Below are 21,069 nucleotides of genomic sequence, written 5' to 3'. Positions count from 1 at the left end.
GGGAGCGATCACAACAGGCAATCATCATGTGATCCCTCTCCTGTCATCCATTTCCAGACAAACAGATGCTAAGGACACCATTCCTACCCACTGTGGTTAATAGTCATTGATGGACTTAACCTCCATGAATTTATCTAGTTCTTTTTTGAACCCTGTTAAAGGCCACTCTGGCAAGGAGTGTCAGCTGAAGTTTGTTTTTGAAGTTTGAGGAGTAGGCCACATTCACCCTGCCTGAATTGACCTCCTTAGCACTGGTCCTTTGTATAGTAATGTAACACATCCATCTTTGCATGTGTATATATCTGCCAAACTGAAGTTTCCACCTAATGAATCTAACAAGTGGTTTCCAGCCCAGGAAAGCTTATGTCTAAATAATTTTGTTATTCTTTAAGGTGCCACAGGATTACTCATTGTTCTTACTGAAACAGACTAACATAGCTACCTCTTTGAAACTGATCGTGGTTATTTAACAGCACATCACAAAAGTGAACTGCATATTATGTGCTAATTTCAAATGTAGAACATTGTGCAAAAGAACATCTCAAAACAATATCACTATTAAACTCAGAAAGAAAAAGTCTGGTCACGACCAGAAATATGATTACCTTTGTCGTGGGAAGCATGTCAAAACAGTCCAATATGAATAATACCAATGCTTGCATCAGCATCATAAACTGATTGAATTGCCAAGTCAGGCTAAAGAGAAAGGTTGATATAAACACTGCCAGAAGTGTTAGTTTCTGGAAAGAGAAAGTTGTTATGTAACTTACATATCTCCATCAAGAAATGCAGCGTTTCCCAAACTATGGGCCATGGCCTGATACCGGGCCGCAGGAAAAAAATACCGGGCCCCAGTATGCCTGGTGGCTGCCGGCAGGGCTGGCCTTAGGCCGATTCGGTTGAATTAGGCCCCGCGTCCCTGAACCTGGAAGTGCCGGCGAGTTACAGAGTCGGGGGCCCAGCTCCACCAATATGTGGAGCTGGGTCTCTCCCCTGGCTCTGCCTGGAGCGGACCCTGGCCCATCCCTGCCGTGCACAGCTCCTCTTTGCCGGCTGCTTCTGCCAATGTGCGGCGTTGCACGTGGGCAGGGAGGACGCCCGGGCATGACGTGATGTCACGGCCCAGGATTCTAAAACTCCTCGGAGGCACATTGAGGGGCTGCCCCCGGATTCTGGCTCTGGGGCCTGAGTGGGGCCTCTGGCCCTGCAACGTGGAAGGCAGAAGGCAGGGAACGGGTTTGTGTGGCAGCGGCAGCGGCGGGGGGAGGAGGAGAGGAGAGGAGAGGAGGTGGCGGCGGCGGGGGGGAAGGGAAGAGACTTGGGCCGGGGCGGGGGGGGGGGAGAGGAGGGGCTTGGGCGGAGGGTGAGGGGTAGAAGGGGCTTGGGCAGGGGGAGGGGAAGACACCAAGGGACAGGGTGCAGGAGAGACAAATGCCAGGGGGCCAAGTGCAGACAATGAGGGAAAGGGCAGGAGGGGAGATGTCAGTGGGAGGGGGGACAGGGTGATGCTGGGAGAAGAGTGGGGAAGGGCATTGGCGGCTGGAGGGGGAGGTGCCGGGAGAAGGCGTAAAAGAAGAGGTGGGCATGAGAAAGGTGGGGATGGAGCCAGGCATATGTGAGGGCAAAGAGGGACAGGAGGGGAATGTGGCAGAGAGTGGTGAGGGGGTGTGTATATCAGGGAAAAAGAGGGTAAAGGGGGCAGGGGCAGTGAGGGAAGGGGGAGGCACCAGGAGGGTGCGGGGCTAAGGAAAGGTGCAGGTGCCAGGGGATTCTGGGGTGAAGCAGAAGGGCAGACACCTGCAAGGGAGGAACAAGCACCAGAGGAGAGAGGCAGGACAGGTGAGTAGAGGGAGGTGTTAGAAGAGGGGTAGCTCACATGATCAGAGTGGGGCTACTGGAGGAGTGGGCATACGAGGGAGAAAAGGGCTAGTGGAGGGGGGCAGGTTGCAGGAGGGCTGAGGGCAGTGAGAAGGGCAGGAGTCAGGACAGCAATGGAGGGTAAGGAGTTGGGGGGCAGCAGGCACCAGGGAAGATGATGGAGCAAGGAGAGGAGACATGGCAGCAGAGAAAAAAGGTAAAGGTTTATAAAATATTTATTAATAACTTGGTATGCTGCCCACTGCCAGCTTGTTTGTGCCCCACGGTGTAGTTTGGGTTTATGTGGGGATCAACACGTGGCCGGCGAGTGGGAGCCGAAACAAAAAAGTAGTCAGTGTAATGATCTTCTGTTGATATGTGTTTTAGTAGTTAAATTCTTGGACTATCATTGCTCATGAAAAGTGCTGTCACATGGGTAGAAATCAGATAGAATATTGAATTGTATTAATATCAGCAGAACTGACTTAAATGGGGCCTGTGTTGTGTAGTCTTGCCTTAATCTTTGTATTCATGCCTGTCAGTGTGAGAGAAGGTATTTGTATATATTTGCTTGCATATGCAACAACACTTAAGTTGAGGTCCTCAGCATGTTCTGTAAGTATCAGCGTGGCCCCTGGGGCTCCAAAGTTGAGTTGTCCTAGCTCACCCCTGACAGGTGTCTGTCTAACCTGGTCTTAAATATCTCCAGTGATGGAGATTCCGCAATCTCACTAGGCTAGTGTTTCCCAAACTATGGGCTGTGGCCCGATACCGGGCCTCATAGTGGTTGCCGGGGTGTTCTACGCTCCCAGAGTGCCCATGTGGTGCCGGGTCTCCCAAGCCCTCTGCCGGCCTGGGCGGAGTCTGAAGCCGGATGTTCCGGCTCCTGGAAGAGTCCTAGCTGGGGGAGGGGAGGGGGGGAGGGCCAGGGAGGAGAAGGGGAGAGCCGGCCACCAAAAGCAGCACTGGACGGGGGAATCGAGGCGGACTGGGGAGATTGGGGGGCTGGTGGAAGCAGGGCTGCTGGGGGGCGCGAGGTTGGGGGTGGGGGGGGGAGAAGTGTCTGCCGGAAGGAGGGCTGGACGCGGGCAGTGGGGCTGGCCAAGGGAGATTGGGAGGAGAAGCGGGGGAGAACTGGCTGCCTGGGAGGGGGTTGGGGGAAGTGGGGCTGGCCAGAGGCACAGCGGGGGAAGCAGATTAACAATTTTTCTACCATCTATTTGTACAGTGCCTTGTACATTTCCATGGCTGTAAAAATTAAGAATAGTGCTTTCAGCCTTATTTATCGTTAGTTATCTGAAGCACACACTTATGGTTCAGTAGCTCTCCTGACATTTCAGATACTAGTTTTGCTATATCAAATAAGTTAGAAATACTTACTTCATGAAGAGGCTGTAGATGAGATCTGAACAGGTATGTGATTGCTGCTATCTGAACGGCAAAGAATGGCAGTGCCCAGTTCTCTCTTAATGGAATGGTGAATTCTACTCTTGTGGTATCTATTCTGCACAAAACAAATACAGAGATTCATAAATGCAACCAAAACCCAGTCTCCTGAAAAAAAGATTTCAATTAAAATTGAAATTGTATTTGGAAAACTACCAGTAGATTACTTTGATCATATCTAGGCTCTTGCAAATTGTTTCTTAGGTAGCTGACTAGCGAATCTTCTTGTCATCCCTAGCCCTGAAAACTTGCCAAGAAGAGCCTTCCTGTTCTAGTGTTTTACGAATTAGTTCATTTCTTTTTGTGGCCAAAATATCTTCCTCTTGAATATTTAACTCCCCTTTTTTACAGATAGCTGTTACTGTGGAGCCAAACCCCTCTTAGGGTATGTCTACACTGCATTCCCCTTTCGAGAGAGGAATGCAAATGCAGACGAACAAAATTGCAAATGAAGTGCAGATTTTAATTTCCTGTGCTTCATTTTCATAATCGCGTCCGGCCGCTTTTTTGAAATACCCTATTTCAAAAAAAGAAACACTGTGTAGACGCGGTTAATTCGAACGAAAACCCTTCTTTTAAATAACCCTTACTCCTTATAAAATGAGATTTAAGGGTTATTTCGAAAGAAGGGTTTTCTTTCAAAATAACCGCGTCTACACAGCTTTTCTTTTTTCGACATAGGGTATTTTGAAAAAGCGTCCAGATGCGATTATGCAAATGAAGCGTGGGAAATTCAAATCCGCGCTTCACTTGGAATTTCGTTCATCTGCATTTGCATTCCTCTCTTGAAAGAGGCATGCAGTGCAGACATACCCTTACAGAGCAGAGTTATGGTGATCTAAAGAAAAAAGTGTTGACTTTCCAGATCTACGGTAATATATTTCTTCTCAGTTTGGTTTTCGGGAGGCATTGTTGAACAGATATCTGTCATTATCCTCACTGCAATTCAAATGCATTATATTAATAGCATGACTGAATCCCATTGAACTGGACAGCAAGAGACTTCTTGGCCTTCCTGAAACATTCTGACACTAGAAGTGTTATTGTCAAAGACAAGGGCAACCATTCAGCACAGTCACCTCCAAAATCTCAGACAAACATAAATAATCCCCTGTCTATTTCTCCTTATATAGTGAAAGTGTTTCCTAAAACTGAAAATATAACTTGTTTGTCTGAACCTTTCTTATCTGGAAGACACTACTATTTCAAATAGCAATTCCATTACGCTAGACGTGCACCCTTTGGACAGAGTACCCCAATTGTCCAAATTTATCCCATGTAGTCATTTTATCTGGATAAGTAACATCCTTTTATTCTAAACTCTTTATTAGAACGTTGGAGAGAAAACAAGTCCATTCCAAGTCTTCCATATGTGGAAAACATTGACCTCTTAAATATATGTTCTACTGTATATAATTTAAAATTACTTTCTCCTCTACAGCACTAACTATAACTAGATATGTATAAGGAAACACTTTATAACTGATTTGCTTACAGTCAAACATAAATTCACGGAGGATAGGTCCATCAATAATGTTGCATAAAGCCTCCGCCCGAGCCACTACTTGATTTACACACAAATTTTGTGGAAATGTATTAAACTGAAAGGCCCTGCCAACATATGACTTAGAGAATGACAAAACCTGCTGCTTACTGCATTACTGTGGTACATCGTTTAAGGGGGGCAGTTGTTTTCTAAGGGCTCATCTAGACGACAGAGAATGGTGGAAAGAAGATATGCAAATTCCCATGGAATTTGCATATCTTCTTCTGATTGCACTTTCGAAAGCAGAACTTTCGAAAGTGAAAGTAATTAAGATGCAACTTTTTGGGCAATCTCTCCCTGCCCCTTTGTTGAAAAGCCACGCAAACCTCCTTTTTTGAGGAAAAGCGGCTTTTCAACAAAGGAGACGGTTCTCCGAAAAAGCCGCGTCTTAATTAATTTCACTTGCTAAAGCTCCTCTTTCGAAGAAGATATGTAAATTCCCACAAAATTTGCATATCTTCTTTCAACCATTCCATGTAGTCTAGATACGCCCCAAGTCACTTTATTACTGATGGTTAAGATGGAAATTGTTCTCAGACAGATGCTGTGCTCTGCAAGCTATCTTTGTAACTATTGAGCTTTGAAGCTTTGTACTTGTTTCTTTGTAACTTTCAGCTACCTTGCTTTTTAAATTTTGCACCTTGTTGTAAGATTGTTGAGCTTTGTAACTCTCCGCCACTTTGCTTTATAAGGTCAGAAACCTACTATAAGCTTGGTGATCGTTGAGCTTTGCAACTCTGTAATCTTTCGGAAGCTTAAAGGGGTATCCGAGTTAGGGTATGTCTACACTTGCCCCCTAGTTCGAATTAGGGAGGCAAATGAAGCATACCAAAGTTGCAAATCAAATGCGGGATTTAAATATGCAATGAGGAGTAACAGTTAATTCGAGGGAAAGGTTTGTCTACACACGGCAAGTTAAATCGGGCGACCGCCATTTTAAAATGGCGACCGGCCGCAATTATGCTACTCAAGCACAGGATATTTAAATCCCGTGCTTGATTTGCAACTTTGGTATGCTTCATTTGCCTCCCTAGTTCAAACTAGGGGCCAAGTCAGTACAGGATAAACTTAAAAAACAACAAATGGTCTGGTAGCACTTTATTAGACTAACAAAACATGTAAATGGTATCATGAGCTTTCGTGGGCACAGCCCACTTCTTCAGATGACCAGAGTTTTGAGTTTAGGAGGTACAGACTCAAAAATCTTTACAAGCAAAAATCAGCCATTTGGCTTATAACTTGCTCTAAACAGCATTCCACCCTGTGATAAGATTGTGTGTGTGAATGGAGGTGTTTGGGGTGAAGGAAACAGCAAGACTAAACACATGAAGCCAGGAGGTGACTAATTAAAGACACAAGGCTTTACTAAGCAAACAAAGAACCAGAACTGAGGGAGGTCTGGGCAGGCTCCTCAGTGAGGAATCTGGAGGAAGGACCCGTGTGTGAGTGACAGGAGCAGCCCAGTTCCAATAAAAGGAGAGAGCACATGGCAGAGCCCTCTTTCTGACCAGCTCCCCAGTGGGATCCATGGCTAGAGGCAAACTTCCGGAGTCAATATGCTTTGGCTAGCTCTGCAATCTTTTGCCTGTGTAAGTGTGTGAGTGCCTGAGGACATGAATGAATGTGTGTGTTTGTGTGTGTGAGAGAGTTAGCTCAATCCCATTCAGTTTATTCCTATAGTGGCATTCAATGACTGCTCAACCCCCTTGGTTAGGTCTACACTGGCGGGTTCTTGCACAAGAACATCTTGCACAAGGGTTCTTGTGCAAGAACTATTGCACAAGAACACGTCCACACTGCCATGTGCTTTTGCGCAAGAGCATCCATGGCAGTGTGAACGCTCTCTTGCGCAAGAATGCTCTGATGGCCATTTTAGCCATAGGGCTTTCTTGCGCAAGAAACCCCTCCCGCCCTCCACACTGCCCTCTTGCGCAAGAGCTCTTGTGCAAGAGAGCTTACACTTATTAGACAAGAGCATTGCTCTTGTGCAAGCAGCCCTCTCTTCCCACACTTTACTGTCAATCTTCTTGTGCAAGAGCGGGCGAGCAGTGTGGACGCTCTGCGGAAGAACGGCCATTCTTGCGCAAGAACCCACCAGTGTAGACATAGCCCTTGAGTTTAACCCTGTAGTGGATTGTTAATTCCTCATTTAATAAATCCATATGAGTGTAACCCTGGGTGGTCTCCAGTGACATTTGGGGTAACAAATAACTATTAGCCAGGATATGCAGGGATGGTCCCTAGCTTCTCTTTGTCAGAAGCTGGGAATGGGCAACAGTGGATGGATCATTTCATCATTACCTGTTCTGATTATTCCCTTTGGGGCATCTGACATTGGCTACTGTCAGAGGACAGAATACTGGGCTAGATGGACCTTTGGTCCGACTCAATATAGTCATTCTTATGTTCAAACTCCTTTACAGTAATCACAACTGCTGATTAATATTTCAAATAACTTTGGCACACCTTTGACAGCATTGGCATTATGCTTTTATTTTCTTTATTTAAGTTACAGAAAACAACTGAAAGTCCAAGAGCCAGCTTCACTTTAGCTGCTTTGCACTGCCTTACCACCATCTTATCCCTTAAAGAATCTTTAATTCAGGGGAGCTTTCAGGACATAAGTTCTGGTCACCCTAAATTCTTGGGGCTATGGTGCATCTGGTATAAATCACTGCACCTCATAGAGTAATTTAACTTATAGGGAGAGGGTATGATGATGGCCCAGAAGGGCTACATAATCTGGGAACTGCACAGGTGGCTCCACTCCCACTTCAGCTGAGTCCAAAAAGAACGTGGACGTGCCATATTCTTAGTTTCCTCAAACTTTTGATTCTTTGCAGCTTCAGCTTATTTGTAATCATTTGTAATGATTTTAAATATCTGGTTGATCTAAAGTGACACACCTCTGCTATTCTAAACTCTCTCTTACACCCAATTTAATTCTAGCAACTGACTATTTAATACATCTTCACCTTGTGTTAGAAACAAAAACGTAAGAAGAGTCACATGTAAATTCACTTACCTGTTTGTAATATACCAGAAAGACGCTAACAAACCTGAAAGCCATGTTCCACTAAGAAGCCAGCTGGTCACATACAAAGCAATGACATAAAGTGCCTGAAGTCCAAACAAAGTGTAGATATAAAAATAAACAGGATCTAAATACTTCTGTAAAACAGAGAAAACTGAAGTTAAATTATTTCTAATATTTTATAACAATGTGAATTTAAAGGCAATGTCTCTACACTTATGCAACATTACAATACAAATAATCTATGTAAAAGTAAAAAGATAAAAAATCCATACTTTTTTCAAAAATACATTTATCTCTATGACTCAGTGATTCAAAAATCTATTAAGTGCCAGACGTAGATTTACTGATAGTCATAATAATATGGCCATGGAGAAAACACTTTCAAAATTATCTGTTTGAAGTCCAATCTTACACTCTCATGGTGGTCTAAATCAGTGTTTCTCAACCTTTTTTTATAAAGTACCCCTTTAAAAAATATATAAGTTCCCTCAGTACCTACAGTTTTCAGGCACACACATTTTTTTTCTACTGTTGCAACACATTTGTTTAAACAACTTAATCGTAGCTGGATGGGCGATGAAATTTTTGGGTGTAAAAAGTATAAAAATAATAAAAATCTGTAAAACTTAAAACACAAATTCAGTTTTCTTCACATTTCAGTTGTGTTGATGTACCCCCAGACTTCTCTCGAGTACCCCTAAGGGTATTCGTACCACTGGCTGAGAAACACTGGTCTAGAGGATGCTTGGTACATACTCTGTCCACTCAAGGGAAGGAATTCTCCTGCAAGAAACTTCATATCCCTTTACCTCCAAGGATGAGGTGAACTGTAGCAAGAGAGAATGTAATAGGAAGGCTACATTTGCTCTGCTAGTGAACGGAGGCAAGATAGGAGTGTTCCCCCATTTTCCTACAAGCTAGTAGCATGACATGGCCAGACCTATCTTAATATCCTGATTCTTAATACTTCAAGAGCATATATGTACACACACTGAGGCTATGTCTAGACTACAGGGTTGTTGTTTTTTTTAAAGTGGCCTTTTTTCGAAAAAAAGTCACCTGCCTCTAGACTGCCGCTACGTTCATTCAAAATTAAATCAAAAGAACACAGTGGTTTTTTTGAAAGTAGTAAACCTCATTTTACGAGGAAGAATGCCTTTTTTTTGAAAGATTCTTTCAAAAAAGCTTCTTTCGAAAGAAGCATTTAGTCTAGACGTATCCAGACTGTTTAAAGATTTAAAATTAATATAGAGAGTTTTGTTCCTTTTGCAGGTGTAAATCCATAATGATAGCCACAGATGGGTAATTCCAAACACTTAAACCTTTAAAAATTAGTTTTCCTATTATGTTCATGTATGATTGAATTGAAAACTAAGGCTTTTTATTTGTATAGATTAAAAAAAACCCAGCAGGAATATATTTATCCTTAGAAATTGGCCAAAATGAGGGCTGTCATTCACTGGGAAGCTTTCACAAAGTATCCATACATAGCTATTTAACTAAAGTCATAATTAAATACCTACCTGAATGGGGAGAATCCTGTACAGAATGCTGAGAAACACTTCCTGATAAACATTCATTCTTTCAAGTATGTTAATTGTCCTCAGAGATTCAGTTTTATTATCATATATTAAGCCATGTAAACCTAAATGTTAAAGAGAAATTAAAATAGAAGAATCTATCATTCCCTCCCACTTCAGTTGTACAGTGAAAAGAGTTTACAAGTGTATTTTAAGATCTTTCATGGAAGACTTTGCAAAGCTTTACATTAAGGATTCAAAATAGGTTTTTTATATCTGGTTCAATTACTAAAATCTAAAAATTTAATTCAAGTTAATTTCCCCACTTTGATAGCAGTGTAGATTTATTCAAAACTATGACTGGCACAGATCAGATAACCTGGACTTTCAGGGCTAAAAATTGGAGTGTGAATATGAAGGCTTGGGCTGAAGCCCAGAGCTTTGAGATCCTCCCCAAAACAGGACGAGTACTGTGTCTGGGCTCCCGCCTGAGACCCAAGTTCTACACTATTGTTATTAGACCACCAAGTCTAAATCAACTGACTCAGGCTCTTGAGACTCTGTGACATAGTTTTGTTTTGTTTTTACTGTTGTGTTTATGTACCCATAAAATGATGATTACTTGACTGCTGTACAGTACACACAATTCTGTATAATTAGTCATGTATGGCAACATTACAATATTATGCCTATATTCAACCTTTGAGTACCTAAAAGACTGTTACAAGGAGTCAGGAGAAACATTATTCTCCTTAATCTTGGGTGGGGAATAATTTTTGCAAGGGGGGCATTTTATGAATTTTTGTATGTAGTCATGGGCTGGAGCCAGGCTCCGCCAGAAAGGGCGGGGCCTCAGGCTTAAGGAGAGGGGCTGGAGGTGAGAGAGAGAGAGAGAGAGAGAGAGAGAGAGAGAGAGACTGTGTTTGAGAGACAGACTTTGTGACACAGATTAAGTATGTACGGCACAGAGACTGGGAAAGTATGTGTGAGACAGTGATGGTGTGTGTGGCACAGACTAGGTGTGTGTGACAGTGACACAGAAAGAGTGGGTGCTGGCTGCTCTGACGACGCTTTAAGACAAGGAACACTGTCTTGCTCTGTTGTCTCCCCACTATCCCTCTCTGCAGATATTGGGCATGGGGGTGGGTATGAGTGTGAGATAGAGCACAAGCACTGAAATCTTAAAAACAATGCATGGACTCTTAAGACAGGCACTCCTCTGAGTCACTCACTATCCATGCTTCAGATTAGAGCAGACCCACTGTGTGTCTCTCTTATGGATTCCTGCTCTGCAAAGATGGGGAGCAGGAGGACACCCTAACTTCAGCATTTCCTCATCCCTGCCCCTCTTCTGCATAGTTAGCAGGAGACTCATGAGAGCAATATAACTGCAGGTCAGAGTAAGGTAGGGGAGGGACGGATGAACACACGCTGCCAGTTGTAAGTATGCACACTCTGCTAATCAGCTGGGTTGGCAGGATCTGGCCCCTGGGCCTGATTTTGCCCATCCCTGTCTTAACCTCTGAAGATAGGACAAGAATCAGTGAGCTTAAATTACAGCAATGGAGGTTTAGATTGGACATTAGGAAAAACATCCTAACTGTCAGGGGGTATGTCTACACTACAGCGCTAATTCGAACTAAGCTAATTCGAACTAGCGCATCTAGAACTAAAAACTAGTTCGAATTAGAGTTTTGCTAATTCGAACTAGCGCGTCCACATTAAGTGGACCCTGAAGCGGGGTTAAGGATGGCCGGAAGCGGTGCCGGCAGGGCATCAGAGGAGGACTTAGAGCGTGGAGATGCTGTCTCAGGCTAGCCGAAGGCTGTGCTTAAAGGGTCCCGACCCCCACCCCGGACAGACAGTTCTCAGGGGTGCCCCACTTGCAAAGCAGTCCTGGCTTGGAGTGCCCTGAGTGCCCACACTGGGCACATCACAGCACTCGGACATCAGCCCGGCTGCACTTGCCGCAGGCTGTCATCTGGGGAGAGGGGGCAATTGGGGGGCTGCAGGAGAGCTTCCACCTCCAGAAGCCCGCAGAACCAGCCCAGTCCTCCCCATCGGGGGCTCGTGCCCCATTCCTCCCTCACCTCCTTTCACTTACCCTTCCCTAGCCCCTCTTCTTGATGTACAAAATAAAGATAACATGTCTTCCAAAATGGAATCTGTCTTTATTGAACAAAACTGGGGGAGACTGGGAAAAGGAGGTGGGAGAGGGGAAGAGAGACGCTGGGAGAGGGGAGGGCAACTAAAATGATCAGGGGTTGGGAACAGGTCCCATATGAAGACAGGCTAAAGAGACTGGGACTTTTCAGCTTAGAAAAGAGGAGACGGAGGGGGGACAGGATAGAGGTCTCTAAAAGCAGGAGTTGGGTGGAGAGGGTGCATACAGAAAAGTTCTTCATTAGTTCCCATAAAGAAGGACTAGAGGACACCAAAGGAAAGGAATGGGTAGCAGGCTTCAAACTAGTAACAGAAAGTTCTTCTTCACAAAGCAGAGTCAACCTGTGGAACTCCTTGCTGCAGGAGGCTGTGAAGGCTAGAACTGGAACAGAGTTTAAAGGGAAGTGAGATCAAGTCATGGAGGTTGGGTCCATGGAGTGGTATTAGCCAGGGGGTAGGAGTGGTGTCCCTGCCCAAGGTTTGTGGAAGGCTGGAGAGGGATGGCATGAGACAAATGGCTTGGTCACTGTCTTCGGTCCATCCCCTCCAGGGTTCCTAGGGTTGGCCGCTGTCGGCAGACAGGCTACTGGGCTAAATGGACCTTTGGTCTGACCCAGGACGGCCATTGTAAGCTCAGGGCTCAGGGTCGGGGGTCTCAGTGGACCCCCTTGATTCTCTTGCACACCTGCTCCTGGGTGGCCAGGCTGGCAGCTATCCTGCCCAAGCCAGCCACTTTCCTGTGCCTAGTGCGGAGATCGTGGACGTGGTCCACGATATCCGCACTAGCCCAGGTGGGTGCCCACCTCTTGCGGTCCCGGGCAAGCTCCCGGGAGCCGCCAGCCTGGTCCCGGGAAGAGGGGGAGGGCTGAGGGGCATCGGGTGGGTGGCTCGATCCGTGCCAGGTGCAGGATCTGCTGGCTGGGTGCTGGCAGGCTTGCACCTGGCACGGGCACCGTAGCCAGCCCGTGCCCCTTTAAGGGGTCCGGGGCCGGGAGGGGGGCAGATGAGTTTCCCTGGTGTTGGCCAGAGTGGCCACCAGGGAAAGCTGGGGAGGGCTAGCCTCCCACTAGTTCGAATTAAGGGGCTACACACCCCTTAATTCGAACTAGCTAGTTCGAACTAGGCTTAATCCTCGTGGAATGAGGATTACCTAGTTCGAACTAAGCGCTCCGTTAGTTCGAATTAAGGGGTGTGTAGTGTAGCGCTAGTGTAGCGCCTATGAAAGTTAGTTCGAACTAACGTCTGTTAGTTCGAACTAACTTTGTAGTGTAGACATACCCAGGGTGATTAAGCCCTGGAATAAATTGCCTACGGAGATTGTGGAATCTTCATCATTGGAGATTTTTAAGAGCAGATTAGACAAACACCTGTCAGGATGGTCTCTAGATGGTGATTGATCCCGCCATGACTTCCTGAGGTTTCTTCTCATTCTGTAATGCTGTGGAAACTGCAACAAATTATGTTTGGGGCTCTAGACTTGTAGCATTAATATTGGGATCATGAGTCATTCACTCTTAAGTCACCTCTTTAAAGCCAGCTGACACTGGCGTTGATCAACCATACTAGCTATTAGGCAGCATAAGGAAAATGAATTGGGAATCTCAGTCCAGTGTCTTGAAGAGAAAATCACAAATAGCCCCAAAAGGCATTATAGTAGATATTATTTATCTGTTTTGCAATAATATCTAGAGGTCTCAAACACGCATCAGAGTCCCATTGTGTTAGGCACTGTACAAATATATAGCAAAAAATTGTACCTTCCACGAATCTACATATGACACAACACAGATACAAAACAAAAGAAGGGGCAGGGTAAAGACAGTGTAGTACAGAGACTATTATAATTGCTGCAGTAAGAAGTTACAGCATATCAGATGCTTAGCCACTCTTAAGTAAATCAATGATGTAAAACATTGAGCAAGAATGGAAATTATCATCCTTACGAGTGATCTTACTTTCTCGAGGGCTATGGCTACACTGTAGCCTTTTTGCAGAAAAGCATATGCAAATGAAGCACAGCGTGGAATATCGTCGCACTTCATTTGCATAAGTAATGAGCAACTGTTTTTGCACAAGAAGCTTTTGCGCAAAAACGAGCAGTGTAGACAACTCCTTTTTGCGCAAAAAAACCCTCGTGCGCAAGAGCCGTTCTTCCTCAAAAAATGAGGAAGAACGGCTCTTAAGCAAGAGGGGTTTTTTGCGCAAAAATGGCTGCTCATTACTTATGCAAATTAAGTGTGGCCATATTCCATGCTGCGCTTTATTTGCATATGCTTTTCCACAAGAAGGCTACAGTGTAGCCATAGACCTGGGGTAGTACATGAGAGAACTGATGTACTATTGTAGAGCTCATGTTTCCATTATCGAAACTATTTCTGCTTTGTGGACGAATACAACAAATTTGTCTCTAGCATGATTACTACAGCACCTTTCATAAACAGTATGTTCACTTTTTACTTTATTAAAAACAGCATCTCATCAGCAAAATAAAATTTACTTTACAGGTTAAAAATACCTTGTTGGATGGATGTAGCCTGCAGCATCTCTTTGTAGTAGGAGTAATATAATCCACATTCTGTCCTGAATGAAATTTCCCGTTCTACTTCCTGCAAATAAATTAGAAGCCCTGCTATTTATGATACAATCACACACCAAAGCTTAGTATTTTCATATTAGTACTGGGTGAACATGACTTGCTTCAGAAAAGTCTGGACCTAATCCTGTGAAGTCCTATTCCCCTTTCTAAATTTTTACCCATCAAAGTCAACATGAAAAAAATTACCCAAGACTTAGAACTGTAAAAATGGGCCATTGTACTCGCGAAGAGTACAAAAATAGCCCTGTTGTCGAAAAAACCGTGTCTAAACTGCGGTTTCAGTTTCGAAATGGTGCTTGTTTGAAACAGCGCCAGAACATGATTATGTAAATGAAGCACTGGATATTTAAATCCCCGCTTTATTTGCACTTTCGAAACGTCTAATTTACATCCCTCTGCTAACAGAGGGGTGTAGGTTAGACGTAGCCTTAGAGTCTTGGATGAGCAAACTCCGACAAATTAAAATATAGAAAACAAAACATCATGAAGTGAAATCATTTAGTTTATTTTATCTTACAAGTAATAGTTACCTCTAGTGCATAAATGAAGTTTTTACTGTGGTGTTTTTAACTTTTATATAGTTTACAAAACTGGAAATGGTTTCTCTCTAGATTTGAGAGCCTAATGACTGTTTACTCTACATATGGCAATCTCGACATGAAATAATCCTAATAAGATTCCCAAACTGAATCCTATTAATTTATCTTCCTGTACAAAAGCACATTGCTAAAATAACTGAGTAGCCTTGCTTTTACGGTTGCTATTCTTGTTAATGCAATATTGTATAGCACCCTAAGACTTGTGTCTCCTTTCACAGTCATGCTGATTTTTTCATCTCTTAATGTTGGACCAGAATTAATGGTTGCTCCATGCTAACATAAAACTAGACACAAATTCTTTTTTCCCCAATGTTAAATCTTGTTTCAAAAACACATTTTACTGAAGTTAACTAGACAAAAATAAACCCCTATAAGATGAGACAAGCTGAAAAATAAAAATACATTTGAATCATCTTAGTCCACACTGAAACTTTCCAGTTGCATTACAGTATACTAAAACATTTTGTCAGTGGACTACATTGACTTTGTGTCATTTAGTATGAAATATCATTCTAGGCAAAATGAAGAATTGAACCAGATCGTAGAATGGGATAGCTTCAGTAGTTTTGAATTTACCACTACTAAAAAGTTTTCTGAAAACAGAAGCAAAAGATTATTAAAAAGTATTTAAGTAGAAGTAATTGTTAACACTTGGAATTTATGGGGGGTGGGGAGAAGTAATCACAGAGGGGATCTAATTAACAAAAATACATTCAAACATGATAAATATGTAATCCTGGAACCAGCTGTCTTCAACCAAATGCTATTTATATTTTATGACACAAATTCTAGGGAGTTTTTTACAACTGTTTCATGCTACGGTAACATCTGTTTTACTCATTCATAAGACTTTTCTGGTTCTATAGCAATTTATACTTTCCTTAGTATGCCATGAGAATAAAAATGTATACTGTTATGGGTAAACACTTTGAAAGCATGTTTTACTGCTGTTGTTCAACTTGTGCAATGTTTATGAAAGAATCTACAGCATTTTTAGCAAAAATGTTTTTTAAGTGCTCCAAGATATTCTAAGAAAATATTCATAAAAATAAGTTTACATGTAAAAAGACATTTTGAAGGATTTAGGTTATGGCTACTCTATATCTTAAGTCAACATAAATTACATATTTAGGGGTGTAAATTAGCCATCCCACCCCCCGAGCAACATAATATACGCCAAGTTAGCATTGTCTACACTGGCACTTATATTGGTGGGAGAGCTTTTTCCACCAACACAACTACTGCTATGTAGGAGAGACGTCCTGGAGGCCAAATTTAGGTTGCTAGGAAAGAGACTGAAATCCAGGACCTCTATGGTAGCATTCTCAGAAATGCTTCCAGTTCCACGCGCAGGGCTAGGTAGGCAGGCAGAGCTTCAGAGTCTCAATGCGTGGATGAGACGATGGTGTAGGGAGGAGGGGTTTAGATTTATTAGGAACTGGGGACACTTTTGGGAGAGGGGGAGCCTATTCAGGAAGGATGGGCTCCACCTAAACCAGGGTGGAACCAGACTGGTGGCACTGGACATTAAAAAGGCCATAGAGCAGTTTTTAAACTAGGAAATGGAGGAAAGCCGATTGGTGCGGAGAAGCATGTACATCATATGGAGATTTCTCTTAGAGGAGAATCCATTGATAGAGATTCTCTAGGCTGTAGTCAGAAAGAGAGGAGGGGAGAGGACAAACAAGGGGCCAGAGCAGACAAACAACCACATACAAAGGAATCTAATACATCAGAAAAGGGCAAACAAATAAACAGTGGCAAATTTTTAAAGTGCTTCTACGCAAATGCTAGAAGTTTGACTAATAAGATGGGTGAATTAGAGTACCTTGTATTAAAGGAGGAGATTGACATAAAAGGCATCACAGAAACCTGATGGAACGAGGAAAATCTGTGGGACACAATCATACCGGGATATAAAATATATCAGAAGGATAGAACAGGCCGTGTGGGTGGCGGAGTGGCACTATGTGTGAAAGATAACATAGAATCAAATGAAATAAAAATCTTAAATGAATCAATATGCTCAATAGAATCACTATGGATAGTAATTCCATGCTCCAATAATAAGAATATAGCAGTGGGGATATATTATCGACCACCTGACCAGGACAGTGATAGTGACATTGAAATGCTAAGGGAGATCAGAGAGGCTACCAAAATAAAAAACTCTATAATAATGGGGAATTTCAATTATCCCCATATTGACTGGGTACATGTCACCTCAGGAAGAGAAGCAGAGATAAAATTTCTCAATGGATTAAATGACTGCTTCTTGGAGCAGCTGGTACAGGAACCCACATGGGGAGAGGCAATTCTTGATTTAGTCCTGAGTGGAGCACAGGATCAGGTCCAGGAGGTATCTATTACAGGACTGCTTGGGAATACTGACCATAATATAACAACATTTAACATTCCTGTGGTGGGAAGAACACCTCAGCAGTCTGCCATTTAATTTCAAAAAGGGGAATTACACAAAAATGAGGAGGTTAGTTAAACAGAAATTAAAAGGCACGGTGACGATAGCCAAATCCCTGCAAGCTGCATGGAAACTTTTTAAAGACACCATAATAGAGGCCCAACTTAAATGTATACCCCAAATTAAAAAACATAGTAAGAGACCTAAAAAAGAGTCTCTGTGGCTTAATCACCATGTAAAAGAAGCAGTGAGGAACAAAAAGGCATCTTTCAAGAAATGGAAGTCCAATCCCAGTGAGATCAATAGAAAGGAACATAAACACTGTCAAATTAAGTGTAAAAATGTAATAAAAAAAGCAAAAAAAAGATTTTGAACAGCTAGCCAAAAACTCAAAAAAACAATAGCAAAACGTTTTTAAGTACATTAGAAGCAGAAAGCCTGCTAAAAAACCAGTGGGTCCCCTAGACATTTGAGATACAAAAGGAGCAATCAAGGACGATGAAGCCATTGTGGAGAAGCTAAATGATTTCCTTGCATCAGTCGTCAAGCTAAGAATGTTGGGGAGATTCCCAAACCTGCACTGTCCTCTGTGGGAGATGAATCTGAGGAACTGTCCTTGATTGAAGTGTCATTAGAGGAGATTTTGGAACAAATAGAAAAACTTAATGTTAACAAATTACTGGAGCCAGATGGCATTCACCCAACGGTTCTAAAAGAACTCAAATGGAAAATTGCAGAACTATTAATTGTGGTTTGTAATCTATCCTTTATATCGGCTTCCGTACTACTGACTGGAAGATAGCTAACGTGACACCAATATTTAAAAAGGGTTCTAGATGTGATCCTGGCAATTACAGACCGGTAAGTCTAATATCGGTATTGGGCAAATTAGTCGAAACAATAGTTAAGAATAAAATTGTTAGGTACGTAGAAGAACATAATTTGTTGGGTAAAAGTCAATATGGTTTCTGTAAAGGGAAATCATCTCTTACTAATCTATTAGAGTTCTTTGAAGGGGTTAACAAACATGTGGACAAGGGGGATCCAGTAGATATAGTATACTTATATTTTCAGAAAGCCTTTGACAAAGTCCCTCATTAAAGGCTTTTGTGTATATTACATTGTCATGGGATAAGAGGGAAGGTCCTTTCATGGACTGAGAACTGGTTAAAAGACAGGAAACAAAGGGTAGGAATAAATGGTAAATTTTCAGAATGGAGTGGGGTAACTAGTAGTGTCCCCCAAGGGTCAGTCCTAGGACCAATCCTATTCAACTTATTCATAAATGATCTAGAGAAAGGGGCAAGCAGTGAGGTAGTAAAGTTTGCGGATGATACCAAACTGTTTAGGATAGTCAAGACAGAAGCAGACTGTGAAGAACTTCAAAAAGCTCTAACAAAACTAAGTGATTGGGCAACAAAATGGCAAATGAAGTTTAATGTGGGTAAGTGTAAAGTAATGTACGTTGGAAAAAATAACCCCAACTATACATATAGTATGATGGGGCTAATTTGGCTACGACAAATCAAGAAAGAGATCTTGGAGTTATCATGGATAGTTCTCTGAAATCATAGAATCATAGAACCATAGAGCTGGAAGAGACCTCAGCATCAAATCCAGCTCCCTGCTCTAGGCAGGACCAATCCCAACTAAATCAACCCGGCCAGGGCTTTGTCAAGCCAAGACTTAAACACCTCTAGGGATGGAGACTTCACTACTTTCCTAGGTAACCCATTCCAGTGCTTCACTACCCTCCTAGTGAAATAGTTTTTCCTAATATCCAACCTGGACCTCTCCCACCGCAACTTGAGACCATTGCTCCTTGTTCTACCATCTGTCACTACTGAGAACAGCCTCTCTCCATCCTCTTTGGAACCTCCCTTCAGGAAGTTGAAGGCTGCTATCAAATCCCCCCTCACTCTTCACTTCTGCAGACTAAACAGAGCCAACTCCCTCAGCCTCTCCTCATAAGTCATATGCTCCAGCCCCTTAATCATTTTGGTTGCCCTCCGCTGGACCCTCTCCAATGCGTCCACATACTTTTTGTAGTGGGGGCCCCAGAACTGGACACAAGACTCCAGATGTGGCCTCATCAGAGCCGAATAAAGGGGAATAATGACATCTCTGGATCTGCTGGCAATGCTCCTCTTAATACAACCTAATATGCCATTAGCCTTGGTTACAAGGGGACACTGTTGACTCATATCCAGCTTCTCATCCACTGTAACCCCCAGGTCCTTCTCTGCAGAACTACTACTTAACTGGTTGGTCCCCAGCTTGTAACAATGATTGGGATTCTTCCTTCCCAAGTGCACTTGTCCTTGTTGAACTTTATCAGATATCTTGTGGCCCAATCTTCCAATTTGTCTAAGTCACTCTGGACCATATCTCTGCCCTCAAGCATATCTACCTCTCCCCCTAGCTTAGTGTCATCCGCAGACTTGCTGAGGGTGCAATTCATCCCCTCATCCAGGTCATTAATAAAGATATTGAACAAAACCGGTCCTAGAACCGAACCTTGGGGCACTCCGCTAGAAACTGACTGCCATCCTGACATCGAGCCGTTGATCACTACCCGCTGGGCCCGGCCTTCTAGCCATCTTTCTATCCATCTTACTGTCCATTTATCCAATCCACATTCCCTTAACTTGCTGGCAAGAATATTGTGGGAGACCATATCAAAAGCCTTGCTAAAGTCAAGGTATATCACACCCACTGACTTTCCCACATCCACAGAGCCAGTTACCTCATCATAGAAGCTAATCAGATTGGTCAGGCATGCCTTTCCCTTTGTGAATCCATGCTGACTATTCCTAATCACTTTCCTCTCTTCCAAGTGCCTCAAAATGGATTCCTTAAGGATCCCTTCCATGATTTTTCTAGGAACCGAGGTAAGACTGACCGGCCTATAGTTACCTGGATCGTCCTTCTTCCCTTTTTTGAAGATGGGCACTACATTTGCCTTTTTCCGTTCATCCAGGATTTCTCCCAATCTCCATGACTTTTCAAAGATAATGGCCAAAGGCTCCTCAATGACATTTGCCAACTCCCTCAGTACCGTCGGATGCATTAAGTCCGGATCCATGGATTTGTGTACGTTTAGCTTTTCTAAATAGTTCCTAACTTGTTCTTTACCCACCAAGGGCTGTCGATCTTCATCCCATCTTGCGTCACTTAGCGCATTATTCCAGGAGCCCACCTTGTCCGTGAATACAGAGGCAAAGAAAGCATTGAGTACTTCAACTTTCCCCACATCATCTGTCACTAGGTTACCTCCTTCATCCAGTAGGGGCTGCACACCCTCTCTGATCACCTTCTTCTTGTTAACATGCCTGTAGAAACTTTTCTTATTATCCTTCATATCCTTAGCCAATCGCAATTCCATTTGCGCTTTCGCCTTTCTGATAACCCCCCGGCATTCTCGAGCTATACATTTAAACCCCTCCCTGTCATTTGTCCAAGTTTCCACTTTTTGTAAGCTTCCTTTTTGCGCTTAAGTTCACTAAGGATTTCCCCTGTAAGCCAATCTGGTCTCCTACCATGTTTGCCTCTCTTGCTACACGTCGGGATGGTTTCTTTCTGTGCCTTCAATAAGCTTCTTTAAAATACTGCCAGCTGTCCTGGACTCCTTTCCCCTTCATGTTAGCATCCCAGGGGATTCTGCCCATCAGGTCTCTCAGGGAGTCAAAATCTGCTTTTTTGAAGTCCAAGGTGTATATTTTACTACTCTCTTTTCTTCCTTTGGTCAGGATCCTGAAATCTACCATCTCATGATCACTGCTTCCCAGGTTGTCACCCACCTCTGCTTCCCCTGTTAGTTCCTCCCTGTTTGTGAGCAGAAGGTCAAGCTGTGTACACAGTGTGCTGCGGCAGTCAAAAAGGCAAA

The 21,069-nt window shown here is 43.2% G+C and overlaps 1 protein-coding gene across 8 annotated transcripts in view; it reads right to left on the bottom strand.

The window, feature by feature from the left end:
- DPY19L3 (dpy-19 like C-mannosyltransferase 3) overlaps positions 1 to 21,069 on the bottom strand; it is an 88,094-nt gene that overhangs the window by 38,192 nt on the left and 28,833 nt on the right. For 7 of the 8 annotated variants that reach the window (XR_012906692.2, XM_089781489.1, XM_075940146.2 and 4 more), the window contains 5 exons: positions 14,085 to 14,175; positions 9,410 to 9,531; positions 7,875 to 8,020; positions 3,238 to 3,361; positions 606 to 740 (listed from right to left, as the gene is read on the bottom strand). Coding sequence is in view for 7 of the 8 variants with exons in the window: in XM_089781489.1 (XP_089637615.1) it covers positions 606 to 740; positions 3,238 to 3,361; positions 7,875 to 8,020; positions 9,410 to 9,531; positions 14,085 to 14,175 (618 nt within the window). In the remaining variant the exon portion in view is untranslated. The remainder of the gene's footprint in view (positions 1 to 605; positions 741 to 3,237; positions 3,362 to 7,874; positions 8,021 to 9,409; positions 9,532 to 14,084; positions 14,176 to 21,069) is intronic. The other variant, XM_075940147.2, reaches the window with a different exon arrangement.

This window comes from Pelodiscus sinensis, chromosome 12, assembly GCF_052426305.1.
Source record: "Pelodiscus sinensis isolate ZL-2025 chromosome 12, ASM5242630v1, whole genome shotgun sequence".
NCBI classification, from domain to species: Eukaryota; Metazoa; Chordata; order Testudines; family Trionychidae; genus Pelodiscus; species Pelodiscus sinensis.
This window is presented reverse-complemented; position numbering and strand designations above follow the sequence as displayed.